The following is a 20,434-nucleotide window of genomic DNA, read 5'->3' as shown; positions in this document are numbered from 1 at the left end:
CCGTCTTTTATTCGCTTCAGCTCTGATGCTTCCGGTTAAGCCATCAATCACCTCCAAACTGGGGTGGCATCCCCCTTCCGGTCTGCCGACACCCTTCTGTGACACTACCTGTTGACGAGATCCCCGCTTGCGGGCCCTCCAGAGCGGGTCATCAAGGAGTGCTAAGCCGCCCGGACACTCCCGCGTGGCATTCTCACGGAGCACTCCCGTGGAGCACTCCCGTTGCGGATTCCTGTGATATGTCGCTGATTCCAGAACGCTCCTCTGAATTCCAGCTGTGCAGACATTTAGGTGATATGTTTTATGTGAGGTTTGGTATTTTTGTTGTTGAGGATTATCCGCCATGCAGTGTGGTAGCGATTCTGCGGCGAAACGCCTTATCGTTAACGTGTGGAGTAATGGTAGCTATTGTGGAACAGAGAGTGTCCGCTTCCTGATTTTCATTGTGCAGTTCTAGCACGTCTATAGCTGCTTTAGTTCCAGAAAGTGTTATCAAAGTTCAAACCTGCCTGTCAAAAATCTGTCCGGATCGTCCAGGTGTGCTCGTAATGAGCTTAGCTCTTGCAGCATAAAATCCACGATAAATCAATAATAGTTAGATTAGATCGCTAAACTTTGTGGATGAAGCCCTTGTCCATCAAATCCCGGTAGGCGCGTTGGTGAAACATTGGAATTGATCAACTTCTAACTTCAATTTAGGGAATAGAACCTAAAGTCACTGTCCAACTGCCTCGCTCTTTCAGTGCCTGATGGCTTTCCATGCATGTTAGCAGTCTGCGAACGAGCGCCAATGCGAATGTAACGGGCGCCGGTTAGAATGCGTGCCATCCGACTAACCGGCGTTGATTTCATCAGCAGACATCACCGATCATACCCAGTCCCAGGTGCGCCGGTCTGCCGGGTCATGACACGTGTGGACTACCTCGTCTGGTCCGAAATACCGGTCCGCGGACCACCGCGCCTTGGTCCGGACTACCGCGCCTTCGGAGACCGCTGAGCGGATCAGCGTCGGGCTCTGATCGCCGCCGGATGCTGCGCTGATATGATCAGTGCTAATGCTGATACCATCATCAGACGGGAGTTGAAAGCGCCGCGAGTGGAGCTTCTGGAGGAGAGAACTGGTTGGGCAGAGACGGGGTGGGATTAGTTGGTGTGAAGTAAATAAATAATGGGACGTCATTTTTATGTGAGAGTGGTAACGTATCCTGCATGATCCTGAACTGTTTTTGTTATTCACGACCATTTATATTCTACCGTAAAATAACGCCTTTGTCATATATTTCCGTGTCGTTTCTTTTAAGCTGACAGTTGATATTTGAAACACTAAAGAAATTGGTCTTTGACTCATAAAGCCATGCGATTACATTTCAACACCGCGAATATTATCTTCGTTTCTCAGGTTGATATTAACTGCACTGCCACTTAGACCGCAATACCTTGGAAATCATCCTCAGACTTATCCTTTCCTCCTTTTGTTATCACGAATCAAGGGCACATTTTGAATCGCCGCCACAGTCCGAGTGCAGCCGTCCTTTTCCAAAGTCTGCCGTTGAGACTGTGTCGGTCGTCGCGTCTGGATGGAGCGGCTCGCATGTGTCCGCTCCAGCGCTAAGTACCGCTCAGGGGGCTCAGTGTCTGTTGCGAAGCAGGTAATAGGACTGAAGGTGCGGATTTGGCCCGTGCCTGCCAGCAAACCCTCTCACTCAGCTGGGTCCAGTCAGGCTTGTGTTGAGTCCCACCAAGCTGCCGCAAGCCGGCTGAAGCCTGACGGAACTCATAGGAGCCGGTGCCGCGCTGGTTTCAACCGGCCGGTTGGACGGTCGATTTTCGACCATGGTCGCCGGTCGGCCTGTCCCTTGTGCTCACCGTAGTGCCTAGTGGCTAATGCCCACCTATTTCAGGGTTTACACCATCCCACCATCCTTCTCACTTACTTGTGTTGTTCACCTCAGAGTTCTACAATCCTTGCGTTCTACCCCGGGATACCTTTATCCATGATCTGTCTTCGATTTTGTGTCGACGTGTTTCGCCACACGGTCGTATCAATAACTCCGCAGAGAGATGTAAGTATCGCTGTCTGGCAAATGCAAGAAGATGGCCATCCAGTAAGATGGTTTATGATTATAAGTCACCTTATATCTCACTGTTCTTCCGAGTTACTTCGCCGATTTGCTGTGATGATTTATTTTCCCGAGCTTCTGTGATCTATTGTGTCGGGTTGATATCATCCCAACCCCTATACCTACGCCGACATGTTGCACGATCCCGTTCGGTTGCGGTGCTTGGCGTGTCCCGCCGCAGTTCGCTCGGCTGGCACCGGATATCTTATCCCATGTCACCGTCGGAATCGAGCGGAAGATCAGCCGCGATGAGAACTTAGCCCTATACCGCAGATTAGGGCCCGACCGGCCGGTTAGCCTCTCATGGCAGAGCGAGATAACAAACAAATCCAACCGGTGAGTGTTGACGATCTGAGATTGGACCCAGTCCGGACCGGTTACGGCAGAAATCCGCACACACCGTGAGGCAACGGCGTTTCGAAATGTGGGAGTTCATTCATTCAGTGGGTCACTTGACGTTTATGGTGGAGTCGTGGATTCATTCATTGGTTTTTGGGAAGGCTGCTGGCGTTGCTAAAAGGAAGCACGACTGAGGAAGAGTGTTGCCGATAAAAATGAAATTTTATCGTTGAGTTCAGGGGGTGAGTGAGTGCTTAACTCGAACAAGGTAACCAAACCAGGTCATTGCAAAAAAAAAACTCCCGTTCATGTAACGTCATGACACAACCAAGTGTTTCTAAAACCTTGACAACCTTTTCTAAAACCTTGAAACCCTGACAACCAAGTGTTTCTAACCCATTTTGTAAAGTTTTAATGCTGCAGGTGTTATTTTAGAACGATTTCGCTTCCCTGCATACGGCACATTGGCAGTTATAAAAGAAAAATGCTTCTAAGCTGTGGCCCGTGGGGCTGTTTCAAAAAAAATCACGCATATTGCTAGAGAAATCAAAATAAGCAAATAAAACATGCTCAAAGCTTCCACCATCCCTCAGTGGTCCCCATATGGTCCGATCACATCACTCTGCCCTGTGCACGGATGACGTCACTGGCTGTTTATGACGTCACTGTGAGAGGAGTGGGTCGTTCGATGACATCGATGTAGGAGAGGCGTGTCTGTCTGATGATTTCACGATCCAGTCTTCACGCCTGTTTCTGGCATACCCCTGGCGCTCTGAGCAATACATTCCCACGGCTATTTTTTTATTTTAGTTTTTTATTTTAATTTTTTAGTCAGATAGCTTTAAGCGATGCGTCTGAGGTACGGTGTGTTTGAAAACCGCGGTGCAAGAGTTCTATTGGACATAGGCGGCGGAACGGGGAGGGCACCGGGGCACCTGCCCCCCTTTGATTTTGGCATTTTAACATTAGCCCTATGGGCGTTGCATGGAAAGAATGGGACCAAAAGTCGGCAGTGCCCCCCCCCCCCTCTTAATTGAAGGTGTTCCGCCGCTACTGCTATTGGAGGCTGGAGCTGAATACACATCCATTGTATCACTGTTTGTTTTCATCGATGCATGCGAGCGTCATCGGAAATTCTGTAGCGAAGCCGAACACATCTCTCTTCTCGTATCCGTTTGTATCCTTACACCTACACGTAGTGCCGAGACGGTGTTTCAAAAGTCCCAATGACACACTCGGATCGGACGAATGCGGATGTATTCCGCGCATGGAACTCTGGACTGCACATCGCACGTTTTATCTATCATGCAGTGTTCGGACTTTGTCCTCTGACCGTTTTCTAGAGCTGCAGCGCTGCTAGCTCGGCTATCGCATGGTGTCATATCCGGTGTAAGCATGATAATGGAGTGTTACTCATGGTTATACACTAATGCATCCGTTTTGGTAACCGAGCATACTGGAAGACTGATTGTGATTAGCTTGGTTGAAGCCTGCTCGAAGGTGATTTAGTCTTTGGGACTTAGTGATTTACTGTTTTGTGAAGTATGCACCGGTGTTTTTGTTTGTTGGCTTACATGTTTTCTTTTGTTTGTCTCTCTTAGCAACATGATTATATACTGATGCTGAATAAAGTAAGTCAAACACGGAAGACCATGCTAATGCTAGAGGAGTGGCTTCGAAACATAGTTTAACGGGTCGCCGCTCAGCTTGGCGGTTCTTTTGACAGACGGAAGCCTCTTAGGGCACGAGTGGGCGGACCTGTATGGTTTATACTTTATAATTCACAGATCCACTGCAAACTGCCGCTATTTCGACAGCCACTGCCACTTCGTGTTATGCTTCCTGTTTTGTCATTGCTTGCCGCTCCTTGCCGTGCCTTTGACGCTCCCTGCACCTCCAGAAATGACGACGTTGGCGAATGACGATTGACGTCGAAGGCGAACGCAAGTGTCCGGGTTGAATCAGAGTGCGACCTACGTTGCAGGTGATTGGGAAAGACAGGAGGTGATCTGATCTGTTACTGTTGTGGCTTCTGACCAACGGGGAGGACGGAGGATGTGACGTTGCGTTCTGTAACCTCTGTTTTCGCTTACGAATCTTCACCGAATCAAGTCCGTAAGTTGCGTGGAAGCCTGGATGATGTCACACTTACGTGTCGTTGTCTCTAGTTCTTCGTTTGACAAGCCGAATGTTGAAAGGACAAGATTAAACCACTTAAGGCATTCATTACTGAATTGTAAGCCTCATCGATTTTTGGTTGGCAAATGCGCGATTTAGAATGGTAGCGTCTGTCCATTGTGTATCAAACCTACCAGCATATCGCGCTCAGTTTTCCGGTGTCAGAGCCGCCAAAACCTCACCGGTTGTGGCTCCAAAAACGCCGTTTGACCTCCGATAACTGAGCGACGCGGGGGCGACTCCCCTGTCACCACTGATCGATCACATGCCACCGCCGGTTGTGGGAGTACGAGATATGCGCGTGGGTGAGGTGACGCGGGGACAAGGGGTCGCTGGGACCCAGCTAACCGTGGGAGTTAGGACAAGGCTTCAATGGAACGTCACTACTTGTAATATCGCCGCCCTGTGGTGGATATTCCCAAAGATAGCGATCACCTCTGTCCGAACGCACCCCCAGGACGCTCCTGGGGTGACATGTCATCGCTGCTGATTTGCATGTTCGCGTGGGAACTCTGTAGGTTATGACGGAAGTGGAAAGGGCGCGGCGTTAGAGAATGAATGATGGGATGAGAAGAAGGGGGAGGGATGGGGGTCGAGGAGGGGGATGAGAAAGGACTGGGAATGCTAGCTACCGCGGGTGGATCAAGGATGGCACGTGACGAATGGGATAGGATGGGACAGTTGTGCGTCCGTGAGATACGGCGTGGGAAGAAATAATATGAGTCACGAGGAATTTGGTGAAATGACAAGATGTGTTACTGACTTTTTATTCATGCTAAAATGAAATGTCATAGGTATATGCAATTGAAGCGAAACCGAGTGTCGCTTAGAAAGCAAAATATGATGCATCGTTGAAGAATGACCAACCGTGTCTATGTTTACCTTGGCTTTCACTTTGCTGGTGTGATTCGTTGCATGTAACTATCTCTTGTATTTTGTGCAGCCTTGCTCCTCACTGGTAATTGGCCATATTTTTGTCATTGTTACATCTCATTCTGGCCTTACTGGTGATTCCCTGACTGTCTGTTACATCAGAATTGTGACTGGGAGATTCACTGATTTATCTTTCCGTTCGCAGGTTCGGAGGATACACCGAGATCTCATCCACGTGAGTAGCATCCTTGTGTACTGCACTCCGTTACTGCTATTTGTGTGCAAGCATATATATTACTGACCGGGCCGACGAAATTATTTGGAAACGAGGTTTGCAAAATTGACGTAGGCCCGAGTGCGAAGCACGAGGGCCGGAGTCAAATTTTGCAAGCCGAGTTTCCAAATAATTTCGTACGGCTGAGGTCAGTAAGATTTTTCCTACATGCCGCATACCTGCTAGGTTAGTTTCGACAGGTTTTGGTGACACTTTTATACAATTGTTTTGTCCATATTTTCCTAACAGTGATTGCGCTACTGCTGTGGATAAAGCCTTAAAGGAAATTTACAGAAGAAAATGCATCAAAATACCTTACTTCAAAAAGAATCACGTCTGAAAATATCAACTTAGAATGGCACAACAATTGGATATCCAAGGAACATAATACTTGAATGATTTGCCACGACATAAGAACAAGAAGAAGGTATAATATTCCTAGTGATTAAATGTGAATTTTCCCAGTGCTCTTGCAAGAATCTTTGCTTTATTTATGTAATCGTACTTTGTTGATATGCCCTATGGCTAAACGTTCGTTAAATACATTATACATATTTTCCATATTTTACATGTTTGTTTCGAGGAAAGGACTACAACTGCCAAATAAAAACGCATTAACTTAGGCCCAAGGTATCAGTGGACATATCAAACGAAGATAAGACAACAAGCGATAACGGATTTCGATTAAAAGGCGCATATCTTACCATAATTTCGGCTTTGTAACCAATGCAAGATATTTCAAAACCCTTGATAAGCAGAGCAGATATTTACCAAAAAATGTTAGTTTTCTAATTTTACGCGGCAAATATCATGCAATAATGATGTCAATTATACATTCTCTGTCAATTATACCTCTGGACTAATGCGATAAACTGTAGTTTAGAGGTCATTGCCCTGGGCAGTAAACTCGGGCAGTAAACTTTTGTTTCCTGCCCGGCCTATCAAATAACATGGCATTTTGACACCGACAGTTTCTTGGTCATAGTTTTACTGCCCGGCTCGTGCTGTGCTTAAGACATACCCCGGCATGTAGGAAATCCGTCTCTTTGACTTTGAAACCTTGTTTGAAACCCTTGCTTTGAACCCGGCCCAAATCAACGTGGCATGTTTCATCTGGGCTAGTTTGCGGCTCTGCTTTTCAGCACTGCGCTGGATTTGGGAGATTGTAACCGGCTAAACACCTTGTCACGTGCTGCGTGCGAACCGAATGTATGTGGGGGGCTTATGAGGCGCGTTTTGGCGTTGGCACTGAGCTTCTCGGCACGTATATGTAAATTGTAAAGCTTTTCGGCGGAGCTGGGCCTATACTGAACAAACGGCCACCCAGGTGTGCTGAGGGATCAAAATACGGAGTATCGAGGTCGAATTAGAAGTGGCTGTGCCCTTGCGAGCACACAAAATGTGTTTTTGTTAAGTTTAGGTGGGGAAATGTGTTTTTCAAGTTTACTGGACACTTCATTTTTTAGGCCAGTCAATTCTTGCTTAGTGAGCTGGTTAAATGTGTTTTAATTTTTGGTCCAGATATTTGCGAAAGCCGAAATGAACCAAGGCAGTTGTTTCCTACCTAGCGGTCTTACCTTGCATCCTTCGACCGAAGTCTTATTTTGAATTCATTCACGGATGGATTGATTTGTAAAGCGGCTTTAGAAGCTGATACAGGTTAAACCGATTTCTCCGCTATTTTTTCGTCTCTCCAGCTGGAACCAACGTCAATGGAGGTCTAACCAGCGTTCAGTTATAACATCTGGGCATTGTTTGGCTGGATCATGCAAATTCAAAGCAACGGGCTGCGCGCTGACATGGTTTGCGTGATGCCGAATCCAGAACTGTAAAATGTCTGAGAGGATCGCAACACGACAATGAAGTATGTCTCAGATATCCGATTATTTTCCAGTTTTCTTTTGACACTGCCACACATGCAAGCTGGCTGGAGCTGAAAGCCTGAATGGCAGAGGTCCTTGTTTCTATTTGAACTGATTAATGAAATAGGCAGCTGCATCGGTTATCATTTCGGTATTTTTATATTATAATGCCCTAAAAGTTCACCGAAAAAGTCTCTTGTCCGGCATACATGCCAGCAATGACGGTCTGTCATTGCTTGACATCTCTTCTGATAGTTGACCTGCTGCCGTCACATAGGGAGCGAGAGGGACCGAGGGGGGTTGACGAGGGGTTGACGAGTCGCTGACATGAGTAGCGCTAGAGTGGCTAATGGGGGTACCAAAGCGAGGTTTCGCTCCCCCCCCCTGTCCCCCTTCGCCGCCGCCGCCGCCGCCTTTTGCTTTGGTATGCGACGTGGCGACGGAAGCATGTCAGTCAGACGGGTTTTCTTCAGACTTCTGACTGCCATTCTTGAGGTAGGTGGGAACTGGGAATGTCTTTCAAGGTGGGAAAGAATCTCTCTCGCCCGCACAACCAGAGGTTTCTCCCTGGGAGTGGTCGAGCTCGCGGCATTTCATCCCTGCGTCATTCGTCTAGGGGAGACTGTTTTCAGCCACAGTGATGTCATTCGATCGCCGCAGTATGTCGCCGGGTGTTCGATATTTCCGCGGTGTCATCGTGACGGGTTTTGCGTCATTGAAAGGTGCGGACGAGACATAGCGGTGGCTTATGGTAATGCGTAATGCGCATTGATTATGCTGTGCGCATTGTCATTGTGGGAACTTCTTGTCTAAGTGGTTGAATGCTGACCTAATGGAAGGCATTTCGAAAGCATGCTTTCCTGTAAGATCCCGTGTGCAAGGTTTCATGAGTACAACAAACAGCCGCACAAATTCACCTTAACTGCTCAACCCCAGTGTGAACTTCGATTTCTTTTCATTTATTGTATGCACTGTGCAGTAACAATTTACCTGACCCTGTGTTATTTGTTTCATGCTCTTCCGTTGTGGTCATCCGTTTTGTTGTGTGTTCTGGTGTTCAACTATCTTAAAAATGAGTGATATTTTCCTGTTAATTACAAAGTAGCTCAGTGTAATTATATGGCGTGCGCTCTTCACAACGTAATTATTGCTCATAATGGTTCAATTACAAGTGATTAGCGGTTTGTAATTTTGCAACACTGGCTGATATAAAGATAAATTTAGGTGGATGATGAAACAAACTTCCTATTTGCTCTCTGAATGTTATTTTCGGGGCAAATAGTAAATGTAAGACTTGAAATTGCTACTTATTTGCTCGATACTTATCATCAAAGTATTCCGTTTTGTCGGAAAAAATATGTGGCTAATTATATTTGAGTTATTGTATCATTCTTTTGGCTGATTTCAGGCTGAACAGTCTTTATCTTATCAGCTTGGATGAACAATGATCTTCAAATGACATAAGCAGACTGTTCGATCCATATCATCCACATTTTACCGCTCAGACTCTGGTCATAAAAGCTTGCTGTCAAACCAGTGGAATACAGATAAGTGACGATTCCCCCACATTATGACATCATTATGGGTTAGGTCAGTCTGCCGTCGTATCATCATTGTTTTCCACCGCACACCCCACAGGATAGTGATATGGAATTTACAACGGCGAGCGAACTTGAAACTTATTCACTCAAAGCTCGGCCAATCAGCTATCCTCTTTCTAGGGTTGATGACAAGCCCTGCAGGTCATTTCTGATGTCATTCCTTTGCCATAAAAATGTCGTGAAGTTGTGATCACTGATCAGGTCTTGCCATCCTTTTGACGTTTTCCACCGCCACTCCCGGTTGGCTTATGAGAGTCCTTTTGGATCGGTGATTCGTTGTGGGTCGGATTTCCCAATGAAAGACGGGAGTGTCCGCTGCAGATAGCCTCAATGGCGGCTTCTCGCGGGACCCGGTCTCCGGCATCTAACGGCCGTGGTCAGTCACCAGGGCGCGGGTATGACCACTATCAGATTTCGGTGAAGGAGCGCTGCATAAAATTCCTACCGCATGCAGGCAGACTTGGGTGGGCCGGCCCGACCTCCACACCGCTTTCGGTAGCTCATCTTTGTTCTCGCCGGCTTCTTTGCCACTCGTTGCAGCGGTGTGGTCTGTTCTAGCCGAGGCGGTGCTGATCTTCTCAAATTAGTGGCCTCCCGCGCTGGCGGCACGTGAGGTCCAGATTGTGGACTAACGAGTGACTTCCTGACGGCAGAATTCCGAGCCGAATGGAGGAGCCGACTGCTGTGGTCACCTGGTGCAGCGGGCGGCGGTACTTTGATGGGGTGTGAATGGGCCGCCCGACCGCCGGAGATGGCTCTATCCCCGGTCTGTGCTCTCTCTCTCTCTCTCTCTCTCTCTCTCTCTCTCTCTCTCTCTCTCTCTCTCTCTCTCTCTCTCTCTCTCTCTCTCTCTCTCTCTCTCTCTCTCTCTCTCTCTCTCTCACTCTTTCCCTTCCTCTCTTTTCTCCATCCCTCCCTCGTCTCTCCTTCCCTCTCTCTCTTTCTCTCTCTCTCTCTCTCTCTCTCTCTTTCTTTCTCTCTCTCACTCTCTCTTCCTCTCTTTTCTCTCTCTCCTAAAGAGGTAGATTTAAGCCCAGACCTATCTCTCTCGGTGAACTCGGTCACACCGTTTTCAATATGCGCAATTCTGCCGCCTGTGCGTCTGATGGCGTCTGCATTCGCATGCTGAAAACCGCTTTCCCATCTATCGGTGACGTTATCCTTCACATCATTAACACTTGCATCTCAAGGTCCGATATCCCCTTTCATTGGAAACACTCTATAGTTCACCTCATCTTCAAGTCTGGAAACCCATCTGATCCCACTAATTTTCGACCCATCTCCTTAGTACCTGTCATTATGAAGGTGGTCGAGCGAGTCATTCACAAACAGCTCTATCGCTATCTCTCCCAAAACCATCTTCTGGCCAATACCCAGCACGGTTTCCGACCCCGGCACTCAACTGAGACAGCACTTCTGTCCGTCAGTGACCAAATCCTGGCCGCCACCGATAGGGGGGATGTCTCTATGCTATGCCTTATTGATTTAAGCAAATGTTTTGATGTCATCAACCATGAGTTATTACTCGCTAAATTGGCAATGCACGGCATAGAGACATCCTGGTTCGCCGCTTATCTCCAGGGTCACACACAGAGTGTGTCATTGAAGGACGAGTCCGGTCGCCGGGTATTATCACAACCTCTCCCCAACTCTATGGGCGTCTTTCAAGGCTCGGCACTCGGTCCCTTACTCTTCACGGTATTTTCCAATGATCTATCACTTTATTCTGAGGATGCAGCAGTCTTCCAGTACGCTGATGATACTCAATTGTTGGTGAGTGGCCCTTTAAACGACCTTAGGGGACTCATCTCGCGCTTGGAAGCGTCACTGGCGTCTCTCGACCATTGGTTCAGTGCAAATGCTCTTAAAGTAAACACTGCTAAAACTCAGCTCATAGTTTTCGGCAGTCGGCAAAATTTGAGAAGCATACCTGCTTTCACCGTTTCTTTTCGCGACACCAAACTTAGTGCCATGCAAGCAGGTGGGTAACCTGGGCGTTATCTTCGACGGCACCCTGTCCTGGGACGCGCATGTGTCCGAGCTCAGTCGCCGATGCACGGGTCTCCTAATTGGCCTCTCCCATGTCCGCCACTATCTCCCCGACGGTGTCACCAAGACACTAGTGGTGGCTCTCGTCATGTCACGGATCCAGTACTGTCTCTCCGTATTTGGTAATGGTAGCCAAAAGAACTTCGATCGCATTCAGAAAATTCTTAACTTTGCCGCTAGAGTCATTTTCGGTCGCCGTAAATTTGATCATGTCTCCCATCTCCGGGACCAACTCGGCTGGATGGCACCTAAAACAATGGCTGAATACCATACCCTTATCACGGCGCACAAGGCCATCCAGAGAGGTGAACCCGAGGAGATCGCGACCCTATTTTCCAAAAATTCCCAAACACGAGCAAGGTCTACTCGCCAAGACCACCTTTTCCACTTACCGCGACCCCGACTAGAGACCGGAAAACGTAGATTCGCCTACCGTGCCGCGGCGCTCCTAAATACTCTCCCCCTCGAGCTAACGCAGTTGCCTCCAGCCAGATTTGCCCGTGCTGTAAAAAAGGGGCTTAAGCCTAGCCAGAGTAGCCATAGTAGTTAGCCTCATGACTCTTGGACTATGAAAGGCAAACGAGTCTGTGTGTACATAGTTATGAACGCGGCTTCGTGCGGGTTACACCACGTATGTGCGTGTTCGGCGTTCGCGTTGTGTATTTCGTATCCGTAAGTGTGTGCGTTTTCTTGTGTAGGTACCTATTTCTTGTGTTATCTTCAACCAGCTCGGACTCGGAGTGTAATCGCCACGCCGATTGTGGATTGCTCTTGATCGTCAATACATACATACATATCCTCTCTCTTCCACCTCTCGTTCACCAATTTACCGCCTCTCACCCCGTTTGACCACAATCAATCGCAGCCCGCCAAAAAGTCCCGCCCACTCGGTGCCTTCTCTGGGCCCTCTGCCGGGCCGCGCGGAACACCCAGCGAACTCTGCAGGTGACCGTGCCCCCCTCCCCTCTCCCTCCCCCTCGGCCGTCGGGAGGGGGTTAATGTATGCCCGCTCACACGACGAAATCGCGAGCGGCCAGCGGTTGAAAGGGACCGACGTCAGTGAGGTATTTCCTCACGGCCGGGTCTTGGTCCGACTGTGACTCGGTGTGGTCCTAGTCCTGGTCCTGGTTTGGTTCTTTTTGGTCATGGTTTGGCCCGTCCTGGCTTAGGTCTGATCGAAATGGAAGGTAGGCATGGAAGGTGTTACGCGTGCTTATGAGGAATATCGCCATCGGTGTAACTGTAGATTCTTAGAGTATTGCACGTAGTGGAAGGTAAACGAGAACGGAAAGTAAAATTAACTGAACTGAACTGAACGCGGGTAATGCCCAGATGATAGTAAGAGAGTGGTAAAGGGCTCGGACAAGTTAAGCTCCGCTGGAGATCCGATTCCGAAGGTCGAACACGTCGACGGTGTGCCGCTGTAAACGTCGTCCTCGTGCAATGTGCAATGTGCATGTTTTAAGCTCATTAAGTGAGCAATAAATAGGTATAGATCATGGTATATGTCCGTTGTCTAGCTCAAGTAGAACTTTGTTCGCTTTTATTTCCGCATGCGTGACATGAAGCAATGCTTCAAGCAACCTATTGGACAACGGATGGATATAAAATGGCTAAATGATCTAAAAATTACACACATAAAACAATATGGTGACGATATCTTGGTTTACTTCTTCTTTTGTGAGTTTGATGCCTGTCTCTCAAGCTCGTTTAACATTGAATTTGCCATCATCACTATCACTCTCATCACTATCACTCTCAGTAATATAAAACTTGTCGTTATTATCCTCATCCCCATTCCAGCGTGACACCAGCTGGCCCATAATTATTCCCACCAAAAAAATGCCCAAAATTAACAATAACAAATACTGCGACTAATTGAGGGCAGTTCTCCGCCACCCAGGGTCTCGGCCAAATTTAGCCATCAAAACCGGCGGCCATTATCCCGGTGTGACGCGCACCGGGTCTCGGCTATTTGTTCGCGCTAACGTTAGTGCTGGATTGGTGGGCGGAGTGGGGGAATTGGAACTGGAAGGCGGGATGGGACAGGACACGAGGACGGTGAAATCCTCAGGTGGGGGTGGGGGAGGGGGGTCCAAGGGGCGACGACAGGCCGACCTGACCCCAGCTACTCCCAGCAGGGGGTGGCAAGGGTCGGGGATTATGGCGACTCTCGCATTGCGGACTGCGAGGTGTTCAGAGAGCTGGTTTGGTCCGTGTTGACCCAAGGATTAATGGATTTTGTCCGAATTGCGTGAGATTATTGGGGTCGATTGGGATCGGTTAAAGAGGCAAGGATGGTAAGAACTACTGAATGGATAATCGGGGGTGGGGATATGTGTGTAATGCAGACTATTGTGGAGTAGTGAAGAAAGTATTGGAATAGCTGCGGCTGTGTGTGGGTGGTCTAGGGTTATTTTGGATCAGATGTGCAAAGAGCTATGATTCACAGTAGCTCAGCCTACATGTATTGTGCGTTTAATTCTTTTTCGTTTTTCCTTTCCTTATTTCGTTTTTATTAGTCACCTTTCACCTTTCACCGTTTTATCATGTCCTCATGCCCTCCTTCCACCCTTCTCTGTCCTCCTCGCCCTCTCCTCCTTCCATGCTGATTGCTGCGTCTGTTGGGGCTGATTATCGGCCTGCGATGATAATTTGTGAGTCCTGCTCGACCAGCCAGGGGCGACAAGCCGTCTGCTGCCTGACCCCCCCGCACCCCGTGAGTGCCCTCTTTCCTCACCCCTCCCCTCCCCCCGTCAGCGGCCCGTCGATCAGGTATTTCCGAGCCTTCCCGTGCGGTGCCGTACACGGGGCTTCAATTTTCCGACCGCTCCGTGTTTAACAGGCTCAAATTGTCTCGCCAGACGCGTTGGGGAAAGTGATGATATGTTTGTGTGGGTGGGCGTAGAACAAACTCCTAGGAAAACTGGGTGGTTTGGTTGGGATAGTTTGGTATTTTCTAATGGTAATTGAGAGGAAATGTGGCTAGTTGGGTTAGTCAGCTTTGATGGATCATTCCTGTGGTTGCAAAGCGTTTGTTTGCCCAGCCCCGGTACATGATATATGAACAGTTTTAGCAGTGTCGTTGTGTTAAACATGCTTTGGGCTTGACGAGCTCATATCGCGTTCATGAGCAATAAATGATGAATCTCGTGAGAATGGAATAGCGACTTTGGCTCACGTTTCTTATCTTCCCCTTTGGACACAGCGCTGAGATCATTTAGACATGGATCATAGGGTTCACGTTGGGATTAATGGGAGTTGAGGTTTGGGAAGTATTTGCTCCAGTTCTTGCACCAGTTTGCACCATGAGTGGCTTGGGAAAGCTGCTAATGACCTTCAGCTGACCCGGGACTTTCTTCTGGGAGTTATTTGAAGGAGCGGCTTCTTGTCACGTTTGCTTCTCCCCACGATGGACGATAAGCTCTGTAAAACAAACTATTATCGGTCATTAGGAATTATTATCGGTCAACTCCTAACCCTGCGGCCCAATGACAGTAGCTCACTTTTCAAATGCACGACTAAAAATATCAAGAAATATTCAAATCACGAAAACCTATTTATGCCACCAACCTGTGTGATTATGCCGAGTTTTATTGAATATGTATACATTATCATGGGATCTATTTACAACGTATTATGCTTCGAAATTTTTCAATTGCACCTGTAAAAGCAGTCCATGCATTTTTTTATAATTCAAAGACAATAAATCCGTCCATTATCAATCCATCCATAATCCAAAACATTCCTCTCTATCTGCTCGAATTTTACGAACTAAGCACGCTCGATATTTGGCTCCATGGATTGAGTCGTTTCTGCGCTTCATTGATCGTGCGGCTTAGCAGAGTTGATTACACGGTTTGATTTCGCGGTTTGGCATTGAGGTTCGATTCACGATATTTTTGTTTTGATATGTCACAGCCACTCGAATCATTCAAGTTTTGATTTCTCGTGGCGGGATTTCCAGAGTTAGACGATGTATGGATATTGAGTTGTCCAGCGCGATCGCAACAATCAAGCAAAAATCAATGACTGGTCAATGGACAAGTTGTGAGCTGGCAATGACAGCCGGGAAACCCGAAACGGTACCCGAGGCCCGTATATCACAGAACTTCGCAATTTGTCCGTGGTGTCTGTTATGAAACGTGTTTTGCTCTCCTCAGATGAGAAGACTGCTTTGCCTTGGGGGGGGGGGGGGACGGTGCAGCCGTTATGTATTGTTTCTTTTTGATTGCTTCTGTGCTTTTTGATTGCTTCTTTTTATGCTATTAAAGTGCACATCAAACATGATTGCTGTAATCAGTCAGTTTGTCGTGCATATTTACAAAATGGTCCTTGTAGGTCTGCAAAACTTATTTATCATTCATATACATTGCGCGTCGCATTTTTACAATATCTTTTCACATGACCATTCACCTGACAATGCTATCACTATCAAAAGATAGCGGCGATGTTGCCGATTTCTCAGAGATCGCCACCCTGCGTGTGTTTGTCTCATCTCACGCCATGTGAGTTTGTGTGAAAACATCTGTTCGCAGATGATTCAGAGCCTGTTAGTTCTGTGACATAACCAGTCTCCAGCTGGGTTTATCATATCGTGCACTTTGCGCGGGCTGGTAACGGTGGTATCACGATAAGATAACAATTTCGTTGATAAATTTAAAGGCGTGGATCCAGTTGTTGAGCGCAGAGTGGAACGGTGATTATGCATTACTGATGAAATGCTGAATTGACTTTTTAGCTTAGTTCAGACCTGTACATTCAAGTTAAACACATGGTCAGAGGAAAAATATTTTTTCGGGAATTCACCAACAATTGCTGCCTCGAACTATAAGTAGGGTGTTTTCTGCGCGCACCTAGCCTTTTTGTAAGCTTATGCATTGCAAGCTTTCTTCGTTTCTCCCACCACTGAGCAGTGGTCACGTTCCGACCCAAGTCGAGATCCGAATTGCCTGGAAGCATCACCAATCGTGACCGATTTTCGTATCGGCCACCGGTCTCGATCCTAACGTATTTTTGCGTCTGGCGGCACTTCAGGATGCGCTTATGTCAGCACATTTTTGATCGAGCTGTTGCTGATCACGTTTTGATTTGGTCAGATGTTGGTCGGGTGAACTCGGGTAGTTAGGGAGCTGTGGCAGTTGCAATTCATGAATTGCTGAGATAAAGGCAAGAATGTGGTAATGTTTGATGATTTTGATCGATAACCGGCACGGCTATATGCTCTTTTTTTATCTTCTTCGGCCAAGTTGTGTTCATTTTTAAAACGTTTTCATATTTGTTTTGTGAAGCTCTCTAAGTCCTGCAAATAATCTATTATTATAGTTGAACCTCTCCGCCAGCCACATCTGCGCCGTTACGTAATCCATGACCCCCTGACCTCACCCCCCGCCCCCGTGTGACCCGTCACGTGACCCGGCGACCTTGCTCGTCGACGGCGGCCGTCCATTCGCGTGACCCGACCCCATGAGGAACCTCACGCTGGACATCTTCGCCCTGTCGACCTTTTCGTGACTGCACCGCGTCAGTCGACGACTTTGGAGCGTCGGGCGGGCTCCACAAATGCCACGCTGTCTGGGCGGCCGGTCGGGCCAGCCGCCGTTTTCCGGCAGGCAGAATCATTAGCCAAACTCTGTCTTGACGCTCAGTCGATGGGCTGACATTCGGTTGCGTGTTTTCGGGCGTTTATCGGGCGGTTCGGTTCCGTATACAAGCTCCTGCTTTTGAGTTGGGCGTTTGATCGATGAATGATGTTTGTTTAGTGGCTCGGCGTTTCCGTGTTTCGTGAGATCCGAACGCCGGCGGATGCGCAGTGCTCCGATGTCGTGATAGATGTCTGTAGAAAAGCGAAGCATGGGGACGTTGACCGTAGTATTGATTTCGGCTTCAGTCGTAGCGCGATGCTTAATGGGGTCGTGAGGATCGCTGTAAAACGGGGTTAAAGAACGGTGGATCGTGTAAGGCAGCGTGTAGATGTGAAGACGACATGAAAGTGGCGTGGTCTCTGAGAGAAATTATTGACGAATCGACCCCGGATAGAAGACGAACAATTCTTGGTGAATGTTTGATGTCACCTGATTATGAAGCATCCTATTTTGTTAGTTCTCAACTCCCGTTTGTTTGATAGATTGAAGGAAAAAAAGTGCTTGGATGTTCGTGATTCTTTAATGGGATATATCTTACTTCTTAGATCGGAACCAGGATATAGAAAATAACTGTGCTTCTGCGATAGAACCATTACATCAGCTTTTGATAATCATTTTAGCATCTCCGGGAATACGTTTAGCTACGATTTTGTAAGGCACGTTTGCATAGATTCCATCCGGCTTTGTAACACGTTTAGTGTAACGGATATTTTCAAATTGACCATGGCTAAGAGGGATCGGCATTGAACCTTAAACTATGGACACGACATGTGAATTTATGCACAGAAGGCTAAACAAGCTCAAAGCTGCTGGATCTCATGAAACCTTCAGAAGAATGCCGCTCCCTTGGGACCACTCAAGGCACATTTTTCACCGCGCGCTAACAGGCTTTGCAAATGATCGTTATGTAACGTTGTTTATACCAAATTAAACTCCCTCATTGTGATTATCTTGTAGATGCAATGTGCATTTTGCATCGCGTAGGGTAGTTGAAGGAAGCTAAGTTCTGTCTAGAATTAAGAATATGTTCTTGATGGTTGGTAAGGTTCAATCATAGACCTCTGGTGTACAGAGGTCTATGGTTCAATATCTTAGAAGTTGCTTCTTGATATCGGAGCCCTTCGACAGCTAAACCAGCGACGAACGAACGTGAAACTCGTATCCGGCACAATTGCATCTTTACTCCACTAACACCTACCGTCTCCTTGTCATCAACTTACACCCCTTCTAGTCCTTCCCCACCCTCGAACCCCGTCTCCAGTCAGCCTGAATCACTGCTAGTTACAGACGGTCCGTCACCCTCGGTCAACCACCAACAACCGTACCGTGCGGTCGCCACCGACCACTGTGACGATCGCCTGACGATGACTGATGACTGGTGATGACTGATGACGTCCCGATGACGTCTCGGTGACTAACGGGTCAAAGGACGCACGCGCCGGTCACGGACGTGTGGTTATGCTCCCGAGAACCGTCACCAGTTTGTGGTTGTTGGGTCTCGGCTTGTCGGCTGGTCGGGGAGGGAAGTGGTGGGAATGATTAACTTGAGGTGGTGTGTTGTGTTTTGTTAAGTTGTGTTGCTTTATTTTGTATTCTGTGTTATTGTGTTGCATCTCATAATGTTGTGCATTGTTGTGTTGTGTTGTGTTGTGTTGGTTTGTTGCATGTTGCGCGGCCAAGTTATGAATTGTTGACTCTGCTGTGTTGTGTTGTGCAGTGTTGCAAATGACAACAGTGTCCCAATGTTGGCATGCGACCTGCAATGGCATCATCATCGCACTGCAAAATATCTCATTCCGTGCCTGGCTCGCGAGCGGCCAATCCTTCCGACCAGACCACCTCTCATCAGATGCTGCACAGCATTTCCGGCCAGACTTCCCGCCGCGGTGCGATTTGCCCGCGATTTGCCCGCGATTTGCCCGCGATTTGAGTGCGATTTTGAGCCGATTTGAGCACCCCCGACCACAAATCCGCCACTACCCGCCGCTGGCCATGTCATCTCGTGTGTGGGTGGTTAAGATGGCATCGAGGATGAGCAGGGAGAAGACCTCGGTGTCCGCACAGCTGGTCGGCGCTGAGGCGGTGTTGTCACCGGTGACGTCATTGGGGGTAAAGTGACGTCACTGGTATGTTGAGTGCAGGCACGCCTCACGTTTCCGGCAATTACCGTTGGAGTTTATGGAAGCTAATTATTTTTATGAGTAAAGTGCAGCCAGCTGAGTTTTTCATGCCGTGCTGATTTTATCCCAAATGCGATCTATTAGATTTGAATCTGGACAATTAATCGCAGGCATGAATAATGATCATCTACCATGATCAAATCCTTGGCTTTTGCATTGATTTTCTGAAGAAAGAACTGACGATGTTTTCGCTTATTCTCGCTTATCCGTCTCGCCGCCTAACCTTGCCCTGGCTCTCGAGATACCCATGGTTTGACCTAATTTTTCTCTCACGGGCTATCTACTCACCAAACTGACCATGATCATTCTGGTGACCATGATCGGCAGTCATTACATTCGGTGGCAGGCAGGAGCTCCGGCAGCTGCCTCATACTTCCGGTGTGGCCAACTGCAGCGTGGTTTCACACCTGTGATGTGTGCCATGTGTCGCCAGACGTCAAGCAAAGGTATCTGCACACACGTGGCACGGGACACGTGGTGCACAACACGTGGCACCTGCAGTCCACTCATGACCATTGACCATGAACTAAAAAACCATCGACTGGCACTGAAGTGTCCGGGGGACAGATTATGTGCGCGGGATAGCCGAGTGAACTCGGTCCACGGAGCTGCAGTAGGTAATTCGGACAGCAGATGTAAGCGTAATTGGATGATTGGTACGATCCTGAACATGCGAGTTTTCACCTTTGCGGGATTGGACCCTAAAAGGCCACAAAATGACTGAATAAAATGTCGCGTTATAGTTATAAAATCATTTGCAGTTGGAAAAAGGAAGTCGATGATAAGTTGAGGCCCATTTTGTTTTCTTTTCGTATACTTTTGAGCTGGTATTTTATCATTTTTGGTGATGTGATAAAGATGATCGCAAGATGAGCACAATGAAATGCGCGAATGACATCTGGATGACAAACATGACCAAACGGTCCGATGATATGACTCTATGACCAGTCGCCAAGCCATACATCGGAATGGCCCGATACATTCACGGTACCCCTGCGACCCCCGATATCCCAATGACCCACGACCTGATGACAGCCAGGTGACGCCTAAAACCACACGGCGCATGCTGCTCTCCCATTACCCCCTCCCAATCCCGCCACCAGCAGCGCCCAGTCAGAGGAGGGCAGCTGCGACCGCCGGGGTCACCGATTACAGGCAGACGGACAGCTGGTGTGGACAAGGTCACTGGGGGCACAGGTCAGCGATCGGGATGACGGCACGGCGGGCTGTTTGAACGCAGCTGCCGGCGTGACGGTGGGAAGGTGGGAAGGTGGGAAACTAGGGAAGTGACATGCGGGTATTTGACGTCCGTG

General features: G+C 48.1%; 1 protein-coding gene across 2 annotated transcripts in view; it reads left to right on the top strand.

Annotated features, from left to right (window-relative positions):
• The window catches only part of LOC122370161, a 142,446-nt gene that overhangs the window by 42,443 nt on the left and 79,569 nt on the right, over positions 1-20,434 (top strand). For both annotated transcript variants that reach the window (XM_043345524.1, XM_043345523.1), the window contains exon 4: positions 5,716-5,745. In XM_043345524.1, the coding sequence (XP_043201459.1) occupies positions 5,716-5,745 (30 nt within the window). The remainder of the gene's footprint in view (positions 1-5,715; positions 5,746-20,434) is intronic.

The sequence above is a fragment of the Amphibalanus amphitrite genome, unplaced genomic scaffold, assembly GCF_019059575.1.
Source record: "Amphibalanus amphitrite isolate SeventyFive unplaced genomic scaffold, NRLGWU_Aamphi_draft 001104F_arrow, whole genome shotgun sequence".
NCBI classification, from domain to species: Eukaryota; Metazoa; Arthropoda; class Thecostraca; order Balanomorpha; family Balanidae; genus Amphibalanus; species Amphibalanus amphitrite.
The sequence above is the reverse complement of the archived record's forward strand: the minus strand, read 5'-3'. Positions and strand labels throughout refer to the sequence as shown.